The sequence below is a fragment of the Dermacentor andersoni genome, chromosome 1, assembly GCF_023375885.2.
Source record: "Dermacentor andersoni chromosome 1, qqDerAnde1_hic_scaffold, whole genome shotgun sequence".
Lineage (NCBI taxonomy): Eukaryota > Metazoa > Arthropoda > Arachnida > Ixodida > Ixodidae > Dermacentor > Dermacentor andersoni.
The window spans coordinates 262,103,825-262,124,059 of NC_092814.1; the positions used below are offsets into that span (position 1 = coordinate 262,103,825).

The window sequence follows — 20,235 nt, forward strand, 5'->3', positions numbered from 1 at the left end:
GCTGGTTTATTACTACTTGACTGTAATAAAAATATGGCTTGCAAGTATTATACGTTCATTTTATTTCAAAGTTACCATTCCATCTAAGTAAATGCACGTAATAAATTGCACACTTTGGGCACATATCACGCGCACGCTTTGTTACAGTTTCGATTTTTCCGTTTTCTCGCCCTCTAAAAATTAAAAAAAAATATTGCATGAGTCATTTTTGAAAAAAAAATACAATTCAAACAATTCACACAAACGAGAAAAACATGAATGGATGAAGTTGCATAACAAGTCTGTATTTTCAAAGGAGGCATTGGTATTTTCCTCGCAGTCAGAAAAACACAAAATTTGAAATGCACTGTCCTGGTCACGCCTCAAATTCATCCTTACACCAATGCTTAATTTTTGCCAAATGTTGTGGAAGCTTTCTAGTACCACGACGTGTCTAGTACACTGTACCCAAACTTGACGAATGTTTTGGCCGTGCATTTTCTTGCATTTTTCACGAGTCTGGCCACAATGGTGACACGTCATCTGTTCATCCACGGGCGCGTCACCGCGTCACTGCCGGCACAGTAGAAATGACCCTCCCGTAACTAAACTTTCCTGGTATTGTACTAAGGCTGTTCTCATTTTACGTGATTCGTGGAGCCTGCATACCGCTTCAACATGGTGCTTATGACGATGATTGCCAGAGTAGCTGACGGGTTGCCCTTGTCGGCTTCTGTACAAGATGACCAGCAGGTATGTACATGTCGATTCAGCTATAGCCGGAAAGCATTATTTTACTGGTATATTTTCATGTGTCACATTAGCACGTTTGTTTGACGCAGACGTAATGCTGTTAACTGAATTGGCTTTCCTTGGTATGCAGTTTATTGCTCCTGAGAGTTTCCTTTCTCATATGGCACATTCCTAACTTGGGGTTTGGTGAATAAAAAAAGAGGGAGAAAAATAATCGCAGATATAACATACTCGATTTCATAAGTAAAAGTAGTATGAATAGATTATGAATAGATTAGTAACAATGTTTCACCGTGCGTTTAGTTTAAAGTTGCTCTCTGCGCCGCTGCTTGGTGTGACCATTTACAGTGACCCATCTGTCTATGCACCTGATAGCTGTGTGTCACTTTTTACTTTGCTTTCCAGCAACTTGGCGTAGGGAACACGGAATACCAGAACCAAGCAAAGATGTTATTCAAGAAGCTAAATAATCAATCATTTTCGCGATCCACCATTGAAACAGGACCTTACAACTTTCAGTGAGTGGTTTCCACTGGCTTCCGTGTTGATTGCCAGTTGGCAAAATTCAGTTTCCATCACTAGAGCCCAGCGTCGTAATCGTAGGAATGCGAGTTCAAAGCGTTGTTTTAATTCGGTGATTGCCGTGGTTATTTAATCTTGTGTAGCTACTGGGACAAATTAGGCAGTTATCTTGGCGTGACAATAAAGTGTCTTTTTTTTTTCTCATATGCTCTCATAAAGTTGTGTGCCACCATGTCCAGTGTGTTTGATGACTGCATGTGCACCAAGTTGTGAAACTAACAATTGTAATTTGAATGTTGAGTATTTGTGTGTTCAGCTGAGGTGCACCAATTTATGTTCACCATTCATTCTGAATATGAACTATTCCTATGTACAAGTAAACAACAAAACTGAATACATCAGAGACCACTAGTCTATCATTTACTAATAAGAAACCATGAATGTTTGTGTATGGTTGACAATGCCGTCATAAGAAAATGTAAGCCATGTCAAGTATTGTTGGGTCAGTTACGGGGAACATAAATCGGGAGCCTCATGTTTATGCTGTCAGTAATAAAGCTCGAAGAAAGCTGTCTTTAACGAAAAGAAAGTTTGAAAACAAGAAACCTCCTGAAGTTAGAATGTGGAGATATAATCAGGGCTGCGTAATTCAGCATTAAGATTTAACATAACAGAGTGGGGGTGCAGGCCAGTTGGTTATTCATGATTTTGGGAAGTTGCTGCAAAAAAAAACAGTGGACTTGAAAAAAAGGACAACACGAAGCAGTACTGACAACTGATCAGTTCTCAGCACCGCTTTGTGTTATCCCTTTCTTCAAGTGTCGTGTTTTTTTGCGGTAGCTTCCCAAAATCATTAAGATTTAGATTACCTCTATATATTTGCAACGAAGTGTGTCCAGGCTGAAGTTTTTGTATGAACTCTACCATGGCCCTTTCAAAATACTCCAGGCACTCCATATGCAAGGGCATTTCACACTCGTTGAGAATCAATATATGAGTGCTGGCCTCTGAGGCATAATAATATCCACAAGTACTATATCCACATTCCATCCTCCATTGGAACTGAGTACCTGCTGGTGGAGTAAATGGTAGCTCTCTAGGTGCACTTACCAACAGCACTTTCAATTTAGAATTTATCTCGTGGTAATTTCATGCTGTGTCCTTTTTATGTGTTCATATAACCACTTTCTTCTTCGTTTCTGAAAATTGCACCACTTGTTGATGCTATTTTTATTGTGTGCTGTTGAATTAGTATATTTCGACTTTTGTATATGGACAAATGTCTAAGTGAGTAGTGTCCCTGTTCATCAATGGGTTCATCAATTGCAGTCATAATTTGTAGTTTAACTCAAAGTAATCTTTGATTTAATCTTATAATTCTTATTTTTATGATCATTCATGCCTTTCAAAAGCAAAAGCACTGATGAAAATAATGATATTTAAAACATGTTGCATACATCTTGAAACACTTCTGATTGGGCCTGTGCTGCAAGTTTGAATAATGCATAAATTATTTTACTAAAATGAAAGATGGCTGGGTGTTCGCTCTTATGGTCAGTATGTTATCATGTAGTCAGTACACTTTTTTTACTCATCGTCTTGCACAGTGTTTTGCATCAAGCACAATTTTCAAGTGGCTGGATAGGTGGTTCCCAAGCATTCTGTACATAGAATAGTTGTTTTCCTATCTGATGTTCCTGTAAAGTTTTTTTCATGGAGTTCAATTTGTACACTTAACAAAACGCGCTGAAGAATTGAACAATTCCTAATCTGTTCTGGAGTTGTATGCTCTTTATGATTCTCAATATGCAAGAAATGTGGTAAAACAAAAAAAAATTAAATGGACATAATTAATTGGTGCCTGGAAGTCTCGAATAGTTTCGAACTGTTCCAACCTGAAAAGGTGGTACCCTCGATACGTCTATGAATCACAGGTCAATCAATATGCCCGTAGTACTGTGATAAGTCTCACAGGTAAACACCGGCTGTCACAGGCTTGTTCTGTGATGCTGCTTCCCCACCTTCGGGTGGTCGTACGTTCGTGCCCTCGCATCGTCGAGCGCCGTGGTCAAAGGATTTCTCACAAAATCCTGACCGATCATTGCTGTCCCGGCAAAGTCCAATGCAGTGTCTGCAGCGGCTGTCTGACAGAAGAAGGATTATGTTCATTGATTATTACTTATATCTGATTAATAAGGTCATTACTTTTTTTTCTCAGTGCTGTAGTAACGGCTTTGAAGTGCTTTGTATTTTTTAATAGTGTGTATCATTCTATTTGTACATCCTTTTGCAAGGGCCCGTAGCAGGGCTGCTGTATTTGGAATATGCAGCCTGCTTATTCTGGCCAAGCTGGTTTTCCTTCTTCTCTGTCCTTGTAGCATTCTACAATATACATTAGCATATCAATTAAATGTTTTCCCAAGAAGTCTCCCTTGCAAACTGCAGGACAAATCTTGATGATAATTGGGTTTATTGGCACAAGGGAGGACATATGTAAATGTAACTTGGATGTTTAGTGCGAGATTTTAGGGAGTGACTTATTGAATAAAAATGTGTTGCTCAGCCAATTGGTCTGCTATGTAGGGAAAGCATAGTGCAAACTGTGACATTCACATAGGAAGAAAACACTGTGATGAGTGTGGACTTCCAGAAAACTGTGCTTGTCACAGGATTCAGAAGTACACATAGTGATTTGTCATGGAAGTAATGTCTCAAGTAGCCCAACTTTAGTGGCAGAATATCTGCCACCTGCCACGAGGCATACAGATAATTTACTTTTGGAAGTATCACTTTGTTTGGTGAGGTATGCTGATAACAGTAACAATGTGTTTCCCAGTGTTGCATAAAACGTTTCTCGTAAACTGCTGGCTTGACTGCACATAAATCTGTCTTCGAAGCCCACTGTGTCTGATGCTGTGCATGATGGCATTGCATGTACACCCTTGCAATTTTTAACAATAACGCGCGAGCGCCGACCACACGACGTGTCAGTGGCCTTGCAGCGGTGAGGGGCACTCCTGAAGCGAACAGTGCAGCAGTACACATTCGAACTAGAGTTCGCCTTGCACGACCGCACATAAAGTTGCCAATCCCGCCGTCCCTGGCCACTACAAGGCCGCGGACACGCCTTACCGTCGACGCTCGCGTGGTATTGTTAAAAAATTGCAAGGGTGTACAATTTGTCTAACAACGTACACAGTGCTTGGCTAGTCTGTTCATACTTTGAAATTTGTAATGCACTATCAAAGATGACACTGCAAGAAAGGAGAGAGAAAAGCTGTTTCCTGTCTTCATTGCTGTTATGTTACCTTTGTTAGTGTTAAAAATTTTTAAGTTCACCTCCATGCTAGCTTATTTCTAGAGACAGCTTAGTAATACCCCTAATTACCCCTAGGTGGATCAGTGAGTACTCAGAGGCTCTACTCTATACACTTTAGTATTGCTTCATCATTCCAGAATGTCTGTGTTATCCAATTGTACATCCACGGAGCATACTTACATGTGCTTACTTGCTTATCTTGTAATTAATTTTTTGCATCCAACTAATGTCTCGGCAACTTAAACATAGCTTTCTTTCATGCTCTCTTGCTCTACTTGCCACCTCTTTTCCTCATGCCTTCAGTAAGTGCTGTCTCTCCTTTCTTGACAACCCTTCGGCACTAAATTTGAACACTGCTGTGTGAACAAAGCGGGAATATCTCGAAACTGGTGTCATACTGATAATTTGTTCCAAGTGGATGTATACACTTTGTGAACTTGCCAGCTACAGTTAGTAAATTGCAACATGTGCTGTAAATTATTAGATAAAGCTTAATTAGTGAAATTTTGTAAATTTGTCAGTTATGCACTTCAATTCCTCGCACAAGTAACATTCGATTCAAGTAATTCTGTAACCTTGGGCATGCTGTAATCAGCAAAACTTTTTTTGCAGCTACCATGTTTATGGACGCTAGCTGAAGGTAACCTTTGAAAAAAAAAAAATTGTTCCTACAGCATCGAGACATTTATATAAGCCTTTGTTTTCTCTTTTCCATGTATGTTTCAGCAGCATGCACTCATACAAGCATGTATCTTGGTAATGGCAGGATACGTTGACGCAGTGTACACTGAAAGGATGTCCACTCATGTTGTTTCTGCTGCAGTCCATTGCTTCATTGTGCAAAATTGCTCAGACATTTGACCTTAATAAAGTTATTGCTGAAATGCCTAAGAAAGTGATCAATTAAAACTTATTCGTATTGTGTTGCTGCATACCTATGCTTGTTTGCTTGCATCATAGGTTGTTAGGTTTAGTCAGGGGTTTTCATCCACAACCATATATGACACAATCACAATGTGCTTGCCATTTTATTGTGTTCTGAAGTAAAATTATCAATATGAGTGCATAGCCATAGGTTGCAGATTTAGTTTTCAGGGCCTCCCCTGGAAAATTGCATGCGCGAGGTGAGTGAGGGCAGTTGGCCTATCTTCAGCTCAATGATTAGCTTTTTAGGAGCACACAATATAAGTTCAAGGCATATATTTAGGCATGCTTTAGCGATTTTCTCTGATTCGTACCATGCAATGTCTGGAAGAAACATGCCTGTGGTTCTTTCTGTAGGTTCAGCCCACCATACTTGCGACATTTCTCGGTGTTTGTTTAGGACTGCTATAGCACCTTGTTTTTATTTTAATATTCATGGGCTTTTTTGAAGTGCTAAACAGACAGTGTTTCATTGCAGTCTTTTTTACTTTCGTGCTCTCTTTGCTGCCTAAATTTACCGATTTTTTTTCCCCCCTGAATTGTATGTGAAACAATCTGCTTTATTATTGGCATTGTGTTATCGACAAATGTTGGACATGTCATGGTGGAACTATGTTTTGCAGTGTTTTGCTTAAAAAACAGATCACTTATACCAGCTTACATGCTTCTTTCTTTTCCTTTTAAGCTACATGATTGAGAATGGAGTGTGCTATTTAGTACTCACAGAGAAGTCTTTTTCGAAGAGGCTTGCATTTTCTTTCCTTGAAGATCTGCAGAATGAGTTCAACTCTCAGTACGGCTCCAGGGTCAATTCTGTGAACAGGCCATACAGCTTCATTGAGTTCGGTAAGCAGTCACATGAATACTCATTCATTCATATGATTACTAGTGTTTGGCAATAAGAATGAGTGCATAATGGAAAGCTTCTTCATTGCTTTCAGATACCTACATTCAGAAGGCAAAAAAGGCATTTATGGATTCTAGAGCAAGAAGAAATTTGAGTAGCCTAAATTCTGAACTTCAAGATGTTCAGAGAATTATGGTGCAGAACATTGATGACGTGTTGCAAAGAGGATCAGTGATTTCAGGTACCTACTCCATCAGTTTCTTCTATTGAAACGTGCTTGTCTCATGTACTTTGCAGTCGACATTATGGGTTGATGTTGCTATTGGTGCTCTGAAATACCAAGATAGAGCTTGACTTTGCACTTTCGAAAGCACCATGTCATGCATGCTGTTATTCATTAAACTTAATAAATTGTTGGAGTTGTTCATGTTATAAGAAACTTAGTAACATATCCTGCAACATGTGTGTCGAGAGTGAGAGTAGTATAAAATGTCCTCCCCAGTTGCGGCAACATTCAATTAGTTTGGAAACTTAATGCAAAAAATGAAGTTATGTGCCGAATTGTGGCATTAGTAGCTTACAAATAATTTATTCGTTTGAATAGCGAATTATATTTCAAGGTATTGCATTTGCTGTTACAAATGAACTTGTAGTATTCTGTTTATAAAACATTACTCATATAATTTTTCATAATCATTTGAATGTGTGTAAAAAGTAGATGGAATAGGAAATGGTATGTAAACAGCTTTCCATATATAGTATTGGCTGTTGAGCTTAGTCAAAAAAGAGTAATGCATGTGTCCTCACTAAAAATTTGCAGGCAATGTGAGAATATTCTTATTTTACATATTTTTTCATAACTTCAGTTATTTATAAAATATTGTTCTTCAAGGGACACTAAAGAACAACACTATATCAGTTTATACTGGTGCAGTTCTTTCAAAACTTTTTCAAATCACTTTTTCAAAATGATTCTTGCTGTAGAAAGTGAAAGCCAAACAAAATTCTTTTTTTTTTTTATTCTGCCTTATAACCTCAGTTTTCCAGCATTGCATCATGGATTTTAAAGCATTTTTTTGTATTTGAGCCAATGTGGCACACAAATAGTTGTTGAAACTTGCTGCACTCCATCTCACAGACTCCGTGCAGTATCAAAGACTCCATGCAATGCAGTCAAAGCTAGGAGCATTGCCTAGGGTTGCCAGCCCTCCCGAATTCAGTAGGACAGTCCAGACCATGGTGGAAGATTAGACAGGTGTCTCAATGGCGCTGTCTGTCTCCAGAGCAAGTTGATTACAATTCCGTTCGGGCTTCCTTCCTGTGCCGGCAGGAGCGCTGCAGTGTTGGGGTCATCATTTTCTGTTGTCTGTTAGTGTCGTGAGGCCCTGCGCTGACGTATTTTGCTGCAAAAGGGCCTGATAATGGATGATGTTACTTCATTTGTAGCGCTACTAGCTCTTGCCTATTATGTATTAATGCTACTTGTGGTGTTTGCGAAGAAAGATTGAATATGCAACAAGAAACCACCTACAGAACTCCCTCTTTGATCTTAATCTTCAGTGCAGTCATCCATCATTGCACAACGTCTTAGTTGTTCTTCAGCAAGTTTTCAACCTGTGCCTGTCAAGATGTGCTTGTGTTGCGTCTCAGGTTAAAATTGCTGCGCCATAGCCTCCATTGTGTGTTAGTGTGCAGGCAGTGATAGAGGTGTACTGAGCTGTGCAGGTGATCGATAGCGTGCGCACATTTTGGTTTGGATGTGGGTAGCAGCAATGTGGTGTGGTTGGCAATGCATGCTAATGCTGGACATCGCTGTACTTAGCAAGCTGTGGTTTCTTGCCGTATGAGCACAACTTGAAGAACTTTGCACTTGTGCTTTTCCTGACTATTGCTTTTTTTCTACTTAATAGTCTATATGCCATGCAGACTTCCTTTTTATAAGGTCTGACAGCTCATTTGCACATTCTTCTCTTTTTCCTTCTGTTGCATTGCCACAAACAGAAAAGCAGTTTCATTTTTGTCTTGGTTCCAGTTCTGTTGTGAACCCTAATCATTCACAGTACCTCTAGCTATATTGGTAGCCATGCGAATGCTAGCCACTTAGCCTTGTTAACTACTGCACCTTTCTTGTAGTGTGTACATTGTGACACGGGGCACTATAACGTCAAGCTATTCCAAACTTTTCTATTCCAATTCTGCAATCAGCTCTCTGCGATTTGTCAAAAACTTTTTTGAACCACCCCCACTTCACCTGTCCGTCACGCGACGTCGCGAAAACCGAGATAGCTTCCCATCTGATATGACGTGTGTGCACTGATTATGCATGATTTGACCGAACAATAGAAAAATAGTTAGTTCTGATTCTACGCCTTTTCGCCTTTAGCCCTCGGCCGTTGGTCAAAAGTTTTTTGGCTGCACCCACTTTACCTGCCTGTCACTCGACGTCACAAAACCGCAAAAACTCACCGCGTCAAAGTGACGTGTATGTGTTAAAGATGCATTAATATGCCGAACACACTGAGCCGCAGGCTGCCCCGTTCCTAAAAGGAATAAAAAATGGCTGCCACCGATCGCTCAGGCACTGTCTACTCGCACCTGCCGGAGAGCATGGGTTAATTTGCGTATAATAAAACTTTTTGCGTGGCCGTGTAACGTTTTCAAGCAAATTTGGCACGTTTATGACCTCATTCTGCTAACTCTTCTTTGCTGAGGATCCGTTTTAGCGCAATTCTTAAGCTTCCGTTGCATGCTGCCGCGATTTTCAACCAGCCACCACAAGCTAAGTAAGGGAAAGTGGACCAATCGCAGACGCCGGCACCACCCTCTTTGTCCGGTTATCGATTTTCATTGCAGTGGCTCAGCCCCATCGAATCCCTCTCTACTTGAGCCTACTCCTCGCTACTTGTCAGCCAATTAGACAAGACAAGCTACTCAAAGTAAGCAATGTTATTCGTTTTTCAAGCAAACAAAAATGACCTCCTATGAAAGAGTAGAGCGTTTGATTGGTCTGTTCAGGCAACCCGGCGGGTGACCGCCCGATGCTTGCATCAGCGGTTACGCAAACTTGACGTCACGAGATTGGAATAAAAACATATTGGAATAGTTTTACGTTATAGGGCCCATGGTAGGACTAAACAAATTCATGCAACATTGTTGCAAGTACATACCAGCGGCACCTGGCATGTTCAGGATCTATAGTTACCAGCTCGCCCCCCTTTCCTTCCCTTAACATCGTCCCCTCGAGAGTTGTTGGCAACCCTAGCCTTGCCAGTCAATCAGAGAAGTGAACACCCAGCCACACTGCAACTTGCTGTTGTGTCTTGATCCACGACCATGTCCTCTGCCGAATCCCTAGAGCAGGCAGTGTATACATGCAGCTCGAAGCTCGCAAAACATGTTATTCCTTTGGAGAACAGCCTTAAAAGGTCGTTTCTTAACGGTCACTGGGAGTCATTACTCAAAACCAAAGTCCAAGTTAATCTCTATCTGCTTGGCTGAACTTGTTTACAAAGAAAGTGAGCTGGAAAACAAGGTAGCCCAATGAATGCTACGACACTGCATGAATATGAGAACCCAACACCTTAGCTATATGAAAGTGGAGACTAAATGAAGTCCGTGAGTTTTTCCTATTTCTAAGTGACTCGTATGATGCAAATTATTAGCATTGTTTTTTGAAGACTTGTATAACTTTCTTGAAAAATGATTTTACCCTAATCTCAAGTTGAATGAATAACCAAATACATTTGTGAGGGTCTATATTCTTTTCCTAAATGTAACACATTATCGTGGACATTTGTATAGTATGTGCAGTCTCGAATGCCTTTATAACGAAGTGTTTGGGGCCTCCGAAATCATTCGTTGTACAGTTCACTTCGTTGTAAAGGTTGTGCACCACACACCTCATAATAGAATCTGAACAGAATTATTCCTTCGTTATACAGGTCATTTCGTTGTAGAGATGCTCAACTGTATTAGAAGCAGCTATTTAAGATTTAATGAACTGTCCAAACATCTCTGCGCAGTATAGTTATGCCAAAAGAAATCGTACTTGCTGTAATCAATTTTGAATGATGGGGGGGGGGAATTGCATATTCTTACCCACCCTCGGCTTCCACAACACACCCTCTACTTTCCCCACTGTGTGGAGTTGGTGAGATGGAGTGTAGGCTGGGTCTTTGGTTTGTTTGGGTGGCAAGGTTGTTTGTCTTTACTGATAAGCCATTAACTAGACTTGAGTGGATGCTTTCAAAATCAATAACATCACAGTAAACTGGTGTGGCAACTTCAGGGCATCGCTGCCACCCGCCCTTCGTTAAGCCTTTTCTAGATTAGGAAGCTTCCTCTCACGATAAAACTGACCATTTTGCAATTGGAGAAGCACAATTTATTGATACTCCTTAGATTAATACATATTACCCTTTAGTGTCCCTTTAATAGGACACTTGCATGGTGGAGGAAGCCTGTGTAAACATTTCTATTAACACTTTTGTAGTTTCAGCTAATGTTATGATTTGCACCCTGTTGCAAGAAGTAAAAGGCCAGTTACCATTTGCTGACAATGGCCAACTGGCCTTTGCTACTCTGCGATATGGTGTACATGCAAGATTGAATTTGAGAGAAGATGTGATAGGCCCCTGTGATTGGTTATTTAGTGTAGGGAAAAAAAAAAAGAAACATGATCTATACATAATGAAGGATGTTATGGCTATACAGTAAGCAAAGACTATTGACAGCCATAAAAGCAGTATGCGTGTTATCAAAACACTGGAAAAGTTGAATGCGAGTTTTTTCCCATCTGGTATTACAATATTAGTACAGTAAACTGAGTTTTACAAACTTCAGTTTAATGAATATTTCAGAATAACAAACTTTTAGAAAATCCTTGGCAGTTTTCTTATGCATTCTATGCAAAAACATCTTTCAGTTAAACGAATTTCCGAATAGTGAAAATTTCAGTTGAACGAACCTCATCATTGGACCCGGGCTCATTTTTAAAAGCAGTTCAACGAAGTTATGCGTTCTGCAGCGCTGGCATAGCTGATGCCCACCGTCCCTAAATTGCTGCTCCAGCGGCGGCTATGTGCAGTGTAGCAGTGAGCTCGTTACCTGTGCTGAACTATCAGATCTGGAAATAGTTTCCAGTGTTCATCCTGAAGAAGAATGCGACGAGGAAGATGCAATGACAGAGGCAGATTCAAATCATGTGATTCTAGCCGAGGCTGTAGAGGCCTTGGAATGTTGCAAGATTTCGTGTCTCAGCAACAAGCTGTGCCAGAATAAATGCATAAAAACATGGACTCTCTGGACAGCTTTGTTACTTCTTGCACTTTGAGAGCACTAGTGCAAATGAAAATTATATTTTCTTTTCAAAAGAAAATACTCCGTATATATTGATGTACATAACTCCATAAATTGCATTTCACACTTTTGATTCAATGTCTGCTGTGGCCTATGCTGCTCCATGTTCTAGTGAACTTTCAGTTAAGTGAACTATTTCCTTGGGTCCCTTAAAGGTCACTCAAATGAGAGTTCACTGTATTTACTTTCCGGGCATATATTTGAAGTTTTTCACGTCAAAAGGTCACCTTATGATGCTCTAGAGAATCTTAACCCCCGAATTTATCTGTATAACATGGCCGAGTTGCCTAAACGTTGAAACTAGGAAATCAACAGGTACAATGTACAGTAGAACCCCTCTATTACACCTCTCGCAGGGCCATGGGCGAAAATAAAAAGAAAATGTAGCACCCAGGAAACATATTACATGATCATGCTGTTGAAATCGAGCAAACATGCTGTTAAATATTAAAACAAGGACATTATGCATGGTTCAGCCTCTAAACGATTTATAGTTGCAAACAGCTAATTCGGACTTGACAGGGACTGCCTAAAGCTGTAGGGCTCTTTAAAAAGTGCAGTACATAAGAGCTATACTATGGCACCACTCGTCTGTTTTTTTGCTGCACAGCAAGTTAATATACTCCAAATCACAGCACTTCACTGCACTAGCTTATTTGGAGTTTCTTGCAACTGGTGGCATCTGCTTCATTTGTTGTTTCATGGAGAGGCAGTGATGTTTGAATGCAGTGAATGGCTGCACCAGCAGGTGAAAACATGGTCAGGAAATTCAAACTCTCCAGCATGTTTAAGGCAACTTTATGTTGTTTTTTCCACTTGTCAGAGAAATGGTTGTTTTGTATTTTTCTCTGCTACCTATCATGTGTGAGGTAGTTGAATTTGCAGAATGCAAAGTCATTTTAAATAAGAGGAAATATTGGAACAAAAACAGAACTGTACCTGACAGTCCAGAAAGCTGTTGCTCATGATGGCAGTAGTGACATCAATAGTCACGCTTTGGGAATGATTGTTAGTAGTAACATCTTGAGGCAGCATGACCAGCCACAGAAAATTCTAACTGTTCCTACACTGCATGGCTTTTCTTGGCATAAAAGTTCAAAGATGAGGATACATTGCTGCCAAAGCCTTTCTGCCAGCAAATAAGTTGTACTTCTTCTTACGCTGATGTCATGGACAACATGCGCAGGTGGCTAGTGGAAATGATTAGTTGAAAAGCAGGAACAATGAGTCTGCATGGCAACTTTAAAACTTATCTTGTAGAGAAACTATGCAGTTCTGTTATGGCTTTTGGCACTCATGATAAAAGTGCCAATGAACAATACGAAATTCATTATTAAGATCCGTACAACCCAAAAAATTGCCAGTTTCCCTTTCAATTGGCACCAAAAATACCAAGTCAAGCTGAAATTACTGCAGATGCCAAATACTATGCATAGTTTTAACAGTTGATGCCTCACTAGGTTGGGTTTCTTAGTGCAACATGAATTGTCATAATGCGACGTGCCAACAAAGTTGATACAGTAGCTCGCAGCCCAGCAGTCAAACTTTACTGTTAGTGGCTAAGCCCCCATAGGGATTTGCCAGTGCTGAGCCTTGCATTTCAGTACTGGTGGTGCACATAAGCATGTATATCAGTTTCTTTATACACAATAATCACATCACCATGATGCCAGGCCCAACAGGTCTACTAGCCTTCTCAACTCAATAATTTAATAATTTTTATTTCCTTCAAGACCCCCGTGGGGCTACGAAAATAAGGGGCGGGTTTGCACAGAAGCTATAATTGTCACAGTGATTTAATGTGAAAGATTGTCATGCTTTGCATGAAGTTTGATGGGCAGGTGATGGTAGCGACATTGTGGGAAAGGCCGTTTCAGTATTTGGCTGCTCTGGGGAAAAATTAAGTAGAAAATGTTTTAGTATGGTCATATGGGCGAGTAACTTGTAGTGTATGGCCGGTGTGATTATGTATGACACATGATTAAGGGGAGAGGAAAAGAACCTATGAAAGAGAGTTGAAACATTTCAACAAAAAGACAAAGGTGATAAGTTACTCAGCTTTCAGGGATGAAACCTTGATCTAGTGGCATGATTTTGAATGGATCCAAGGATGTTTGGGTGGGTTCCAGATATGGGATGCATACTCTTAGATTTGGCTAAGGATTTCTAAGCAAATGGTTTCACATGTTTCGGAGCATTACATGAATGATATTTTAGGAAACCCAATGTTTTTTTAGCTGATGATGTGATGTTAGCAGCATGCGCATTCCAAAACAGATCGTAGGATGAGGCAACTCCAAGGTATTTATAAGTAGTTACTGATTCAACAGGTATGCTAGCAATGTTGTAAGGGAAATGGTTTATGACTGCAAGTGAAGGAAATAAGTGTGCATGTATTAGGTTTCAAGGACATTAGCCAGTCATTGCACCATTGTAGGATGTGGTCAACGTCTTCCAGTATTATTTGGGTCAGGTGGGCTAGTAACTGTTCATGAAATAAGTCAGCAGACATGCAGATATTTGAAGACATGTGCAGGTGGTTAAAGGGACACTAAAGGCAAATATTAAGTCGACGTGGACTGTTTAAATACCATTCCAGAAACCTCACAATGCTTGTTTTAGGCCAAGAAAAGACTTAGCTTACGAGAAAATTGTATCTGAAGGGTCCGAATACCTTTTTCGAAATTCAAATCTCCCGCCACCCAACCGGGCGAGCAGCGACATTGCATATGCCATCACCGTCCTTTGCTGCTGTTGGTGATAAAAGGCGCCCGACAGACGGCGGCACAGAGCCAAAACAGAGCTGTGGATTCGCCGCTGTAGCTGCTTCTTGGCCAAGTGGCGTAGACCATTCGGGCATCCCGCGACATCACATTTAAGTTGAATTCTCTGCTACTTGCAGTTTGTGGGAGTTTCGCAAGCCAGCAAAACCAGCGCAGGACTATGCGATCAGTATACTACTGAAACACGAAAGCCTGGGCGGCACAGAGTCGAGTAAAAACGAAACCTTTAGACCGCCTGCGTCGTTGTCAGCGGTAATTTCAATGAGTTCCTTTTTCTGAACGTGAAATGGAACTGGACAAGTAGCATTTTATTTCATCTTATAATACAATACGATGTTTCTTTGCAACGAGTAGTTGAGTACTAGTGACAGGATAACTGAGGAGTGCTTTCATCATCGGGCAAGTGCTTGAATGTTCCGGGGGAGTCTCTAATCATGTCCTGCATTTACCTCTATTTCTCGATTATTAAGGCTCTGTTCGCTATAATATTGATGCCTTAGAGATTCCCGAGCACTAATCTATCACTTTAGCTTGACTTGGTATTTGCCTTTAGTGTCCCTTTAATGTATAATATAGCCTTGATGTACAGGCTCGTCCACTCTTAGGGTGAACACGACTCACCGTGGCCGCGCTCTGCGGGGCGCCAGTGTGTCCGGCGCGGCGGCGCATCGAAGCGAAGCGACGCAGGCGCACACTGACCTAGGGGAGGCGCTTCGCGTCGTCTGCTACAGCGCTGGAGCGCGCCGCTCTGGCTTTGCTGTAAAGTACACTTCGCTAGACCCAGGTGACTGAGCGACCGAGGCGGCGTTGCGGGAACGCGCCCTTCACTAACTTGAGCATTTTCCAGCTGGTTCGGTCTACAGCTTGTGAACAGCCTGCTTAATCAATATACATTAACAGAAACAAGCTTTTCACCACATAAATCACTTAGCATGTTTTCATAAGTGATGAGGGTAAAAATACGTCATTCTCTTGCGCTCTTTATTAGGCTGGGGCGTAGAGGCGACGCTTGATAGTCGTGTCAGAGACGTCACCCAGCCTGAGGCTGTTCTTAATTTCCCGAACGGTGGAGGTCGGGCTTGCAGCAGCCGCCGCCACAATGGTCATGTATTTAGCTTCAGAGGTCGCTCTTTACGAGGAGCATTTTTCACAGTTTTCAGTGGCGTTTTTGTCAGCTCCGATATAACGCGTTGAGAATAGTTTTGTAGGCACAGATCTACAATACGTCGTCATTTTTTTTTCCAGTGCCCGCGACATGGCTAGTTTCCGAGAGTGCACCGGGGAAATAAAATTATCCTGCACTGTTACAGCATTTTTATCGCCGAAGTACCATGGCAAGCAGCAACCGAACAAAATGCAGTTCATCATGCAAGTCGACAGAAATGAGTCTAATGGAAACACCTCTGGTGTCTTTCGATTTGACGAGTCATCCCAGAATGTTTAACTCATGAGCGGCCAGTCCCTCACTTGAGCAGCCGTTGGCTGCACCGCATCACCATATTAAGCTAAGATGGGGTAGCATGACCTAAGCAAACAAAAAAAAGGGGGGGGGGGGGGGGGGGGGGCTCGGCGGTAGATCCGGCTAACGCCCATGGTCAGTTAAAAAGTAGACTGGCCCGACCACAGCAATCTGGCTTGGGCCGGACTTGGCTTTTACAAATGTCGAGCCTATTGGCAGACCACCGGCATGCTGTCCGCAGAAGACACCGGGCCGGCCTCATGACCGCCGGTTTAATTACCGTGGCCGCGTTCGTCCAACACACGGACCAGCCACTTCCCCACGACGGCAACAGCATCGCTTGTTCGCGGCAAGGGTCCCTGTGCCGTATTCATATTTGGGTTTTACCCACTCAGCCTCGCCCCCAACCCCTAACCTCTAAAAAAAAAGAGAGAAATCAATTCTTCCTTTTCTCCAAATTTATCCGATGCTCACCTATATTTGAGCAACGCAGAGGCCATGTGTCACTTCGGGACGTATACCACACAATTAACAAATTATTGTATGCTAGTATGCATATGACCTATTCCGAGGAAGTACTGAAATGAAATAGACGCGAATAACGACCTAATTACCCGGCAAGACGTAATTGAAGCTAGAAAACAGACATGTAGATTATAGATTTTCCACTCCAACTACCTATTCACAACGGACAGAAAAAGCGTTCGCATGTGGCGTGCATTGACTCCAAGGAGAAAAAAAAACAAAAAAAAAGACGACGGCGCCACACGTTTTACTTCACCTAATCGATGTAATCAAATAATCGACTGACGATTCCTCTAAATGAGAATGTTACATCTCGCATAAGGTAGCCGTCAAAGGACTGGCACCACTTCGGTGATTTTACCCAAACTGTGACAACAAAAATGAATTCAGCTTTTTTTATAAGATGTAGAAAGATGAAAAGGGGGAGTAAAATTGCCGCCAAATTAGTTGCTATGCCGGAGAGAGCGCTTTCCTACATCGCGTAAGCGCTTCATGCACCCCTACCAGAGACTTTAACGCGTCAATAAGAGAGTCGCGAAGTAGCAGGATGTCTCTTCTTGGTTGCTGTCGAAGTAATATTATTGCCCTCCTTAATGGTAAAATCGATGGCAAACATGATGATGCATGATTGAACAATCGCTCTGTAACTTTCTGTGGAATTTATAGCGGGTTTCGGTCGCTTTCTTAGGTCAATTAAGCAAATTTGTTCTAGCATCAAGACATGCGCGAAACGGCGCGCTGGGCTCATCACATGATGACTCCAACGAAGACGAGCGCGCCTAATAGGTTTTTTGGTATGCACTACACCAAGTGCTGTGAGAGTAAAATGAAATGGCCCCATCCTAATAAAGAGCGCGAGAAAATGACTGTATTTTTACCCTCATCACTTATTAAGAAACATGCTAAGTGATTTATGTGGTGAGAAGCTTGTTTCTGTTTATGTATATTGATTAAGCAGGCTGTTCACAAGCTGTAGACCGAACCAGATGGAAAATGCTCTAGTTAGTGAAGTGCGCCTTCCCGCAACGCATCCTCGGTCGCTCAGTCACCTGGGTCTAGCGAAGTGTACTTTGCACCAAAGCCAGAGCGGCGCGCTCCAGCGTTGCAGCAGACGCGAAGCGCCACCCCTGCGTCTGTGTGCGCCTGCGCCGCTTCGCTTCCATGCGCCGCCGCGCCGGACGCACTGGCGCCCCGCGGAGCGCGGCCACGGTGAGCCGTGTTCACCCTAAGAGTGGACGAGCCTGTACATCTGGTCAAACTGGAAGCAAGCTAGACAAGTCGTTTGTGAGTGGTTGGTCAGAATTCTTATTGTTCCAAGTTTTCAAGAATTTTAAGTTTAAGAAATATAATTTGAGCATTAGGCATTTGAGTAGTACTTAAAAGCTTAATGAAGTCAAGGAATATGGAAACTGTTTGTACGTTACCGTTAGGTTAGCATAAAGTTCATGAAGATGACAAGCTGGATCTCGTAAGGAGAGACCGCTATGAAACCCATGCTGGGAATAGTGAAAGAAATTGCAAATCAAGGAAATTCGTTATGCAAGAATAAATGACCTGTTCCATGAGCTTGCAATGTATGCTGGTCAGGGAGAGTTCTGATTCCCGGATTAGATGACTATTGGCTTGAAATTGCAGACTTATTAATCAAAACCGTCTTCTGCTGAAATAACCTGCAAAGTTATGAAAATAGTCTTCGAGCTCATCTTGACTTGGTGTTTGACATACATTGTTTAAGGCGACACAGACCACTGCCCAGGGTTATTAGCCCAAAATTCTTGAGGTGAACATATAATGATCATGAGCAGTGGGTGGAAAATGTATATTCCATACTTGCAAACTCACAAATTTTTTGTAAAGTTTACGATTTTGAGCTTTTTCTGTGATTTTACGGATGTTTCATCAAGTTGTCTGCAGAATTTCAAATTCCAAAGCTCACAGGTACAATATCCAATTATATTTCACATCTTCATCAGTACTTGACAATGTTGATAAGCAGCAGTCATTGTGTGCCTATGCCAAACTGTCTGCCAGGACATTTGACAATGTGATGTGAAGCAGCAGCAATGGTAGCAACATCTTGAAATGCTGTGCTCAAACTGGCAGGAGTGTCGCTATCTTAATGAAGCCAATATGAGCTTTTTCCTGCCAAAAAGACATGCATCACAAGAATGAGTAGTACATCCTGGTTGGAACACTGGCACAAAACATCATCAGCAGTGCTGCTGTTCATGCATATACCGGATGAAAACTAATTACTAAGTTGCATAAACCATTCGTTTCAAAGGGTGTGGAAGTTATGCAGAAAGTAAACATTAAGGACAGTCCTGACAAAATTACAATTTAGGGGTGCCCTGTGTAGTGTGGCTTAATATATTTTTTTTTTTTTTCTGCACAGAGTTGGACAGTAAGGCCAGCAACCTGTCCCTTCTGTCACAGAAGTACAAGAAGGATGCAAGATATCTAAACTTGCGCTCAACCTATGCAAAAATAGCTGCAGTGTCGGTGGTCATTTTTGTAGCATTCCTGTACTTCTACATCTTCTAGGTACACCAATGCTCATAGGTGCTGTGCTTTCTGCACAGAAAGCAAAAAGTGCTCTGTTGGCACACACTCCAGGAAATACTTCCGCATGTATGAGCTGCTGTCATACCTGTATATACTGATTTCTGCCTGTCTTTGTACCATGCAAGCTTGCAAATAGATGTGCAGCACACTGGCATCTTAGTATGCTAAGACTGTGTGTAACATGACAATTATGTTGCAGTAAAAAATAACACAACTTTCTGACGTCTCTGCTTTATTAAAAACAAGTAAAATTCGTTAAAATACAGCAAACTTTCAAAAGGCCAGCTAAAAAAAGCTGTTCATCACATATGTCATCACAGTTCCTGCCTCCACCTTGGTTCTTCTTGCAGTGTCTTCTGAGATATCACAATCTTGTCACAAGTTTCATCAGGCACTGTTTCTGCAAAGGGTGGACATGTTTCAGGAAACTGCTGCAGTCGTCCTCATGCTAAAGCACGAAAATATTGTACCTGGTTATATGACCTATGACTACAAATTCCAATAACTAAGTGAATGCTATGCAACAGTATGAAGGAATAAAACTTCCTAAAGCCTTTTCATATGTAAATTCTGGCAATGTACTACACTGCACAAATGACACCCAAGCTACATGTGAAGCTTGTACTCAAGGCAGGGATGTGTGCTTCATTAGAACTTTCAATATGCTATACAGTGTTGCTTACACAAGAAACCAAATTGCACCCTTACAGGAAGCCAACAAAATTCTTTCATTTTACATGCTGGACGTTTGATTTTGATTTGTAACATCCATGTTTCATTTGTCCGCATAGTGTATATTGCAAAAACCAGTATGATTATTCACCTTAACCTCAAAAAGCTGAGCTTGAATCACGAATATTGTTTTTGCAATATATGCAATACAAACAAGCACACCAATTTGAACATGCTGAACACAAAAAGGTCTAATATGAGCAGCAATGAATTCCTACTTGTGTTTTCAGGCCAATGCATGCGTGACACCTACTGACGTTGAAAGTTCGTGCTCATATAAGTCATTCTGTGTATAGTAAAACCTTGTTAAACTGTAGCGGCTTAAGCAGTAGTCTTGTTTTAAAGTAGTAAAGTAAAATCTCCGACTCGGCAGCCACTGAACATAATGCATTTTGTACCCACACAAACTGTATATACCAGCTTACTGCGTATGTATCAGTTGGCACGTAGCTTTTCCACTTTTTGTCAT

The 20,235-nt window shown here is 41.4% G+C and overlaps 2 protein-coding genes across 3 annotated transcripts in view; one reads left to right on the top strand and one right to left on the bottom strand.

Moving 5' to 3' along the window:
- Positions 1–502: 502 nt before the first annotated feature.
- Sec22 (vesicle-trafficking protein SEC22) lies at positions 503–19,252 on the top strand. Of its 2 annotated transcripts, XM_055063741.2 has the most exons (6): positions 503–732; positions 1,138–1,250; positions 6,183–6,343; positions 6,439–6,585; positions 9,198–9,280; positions 18,865–19,252. In XM_055063741.2, exons 1-6 carry the CDS (start codon positions 658–660, stop codon positions 18,931–18,933), a joined length of 648 nt encoding a protein of 215 aa, XP_054919716.1. In that variant the 5' UTR covers positions 503–657; the 3' UTR covers positions 18,934–19,252. The 2 variants fall into 2 exon arrangements, with proteins under 2 accessions (XP_054919716.1, XP_050052235.1); XM_050196278.3 differs by lacking the exon at positions 9,198–9,280 and having other exon boundaries at positions 506–732.
- The window catches only part of LOC126548146 (putative helicase MOV-10), a 131,103-nt gene continuing 130,117 nt past the window's right edge, over positions 19,250–20,235 (bottom strand). The window contains exon 18 of the mRNA XM_050196268.2: positions 19,250–19,434. Coding sequence (XP_050052225.1) covers positions 19,349–19,434 — 86 coding nt within the window. The 3' untranslated portion in view covers positions 19,250–19,348. The remainder of the gene's footprint in view (positions 19,435–20,235) is intronic.

Coding starts and splice junctions, on each gene's coding strand:
- Sec22 (XM_055063741.2), top strand. CDS start 658: ATGGTGCTTATGACGATGATTGCCAGAGTAGCTGACGGGTTGCCCTTG. Junction 1,251..6,182: donor ACAGGACCTTACAACTTTCA/GTGAGTGGTTTC, acceptor TTTCCTTTTAAG/CTACATGATTGAGAATGGAG. Junction 6,586..9,197: donor AAGAGGATCAGTGATTTCAG/GTACCTACTCCA, acceptor TTTTCATTGCAG/TGGCTCAGCCCCATCGAATC.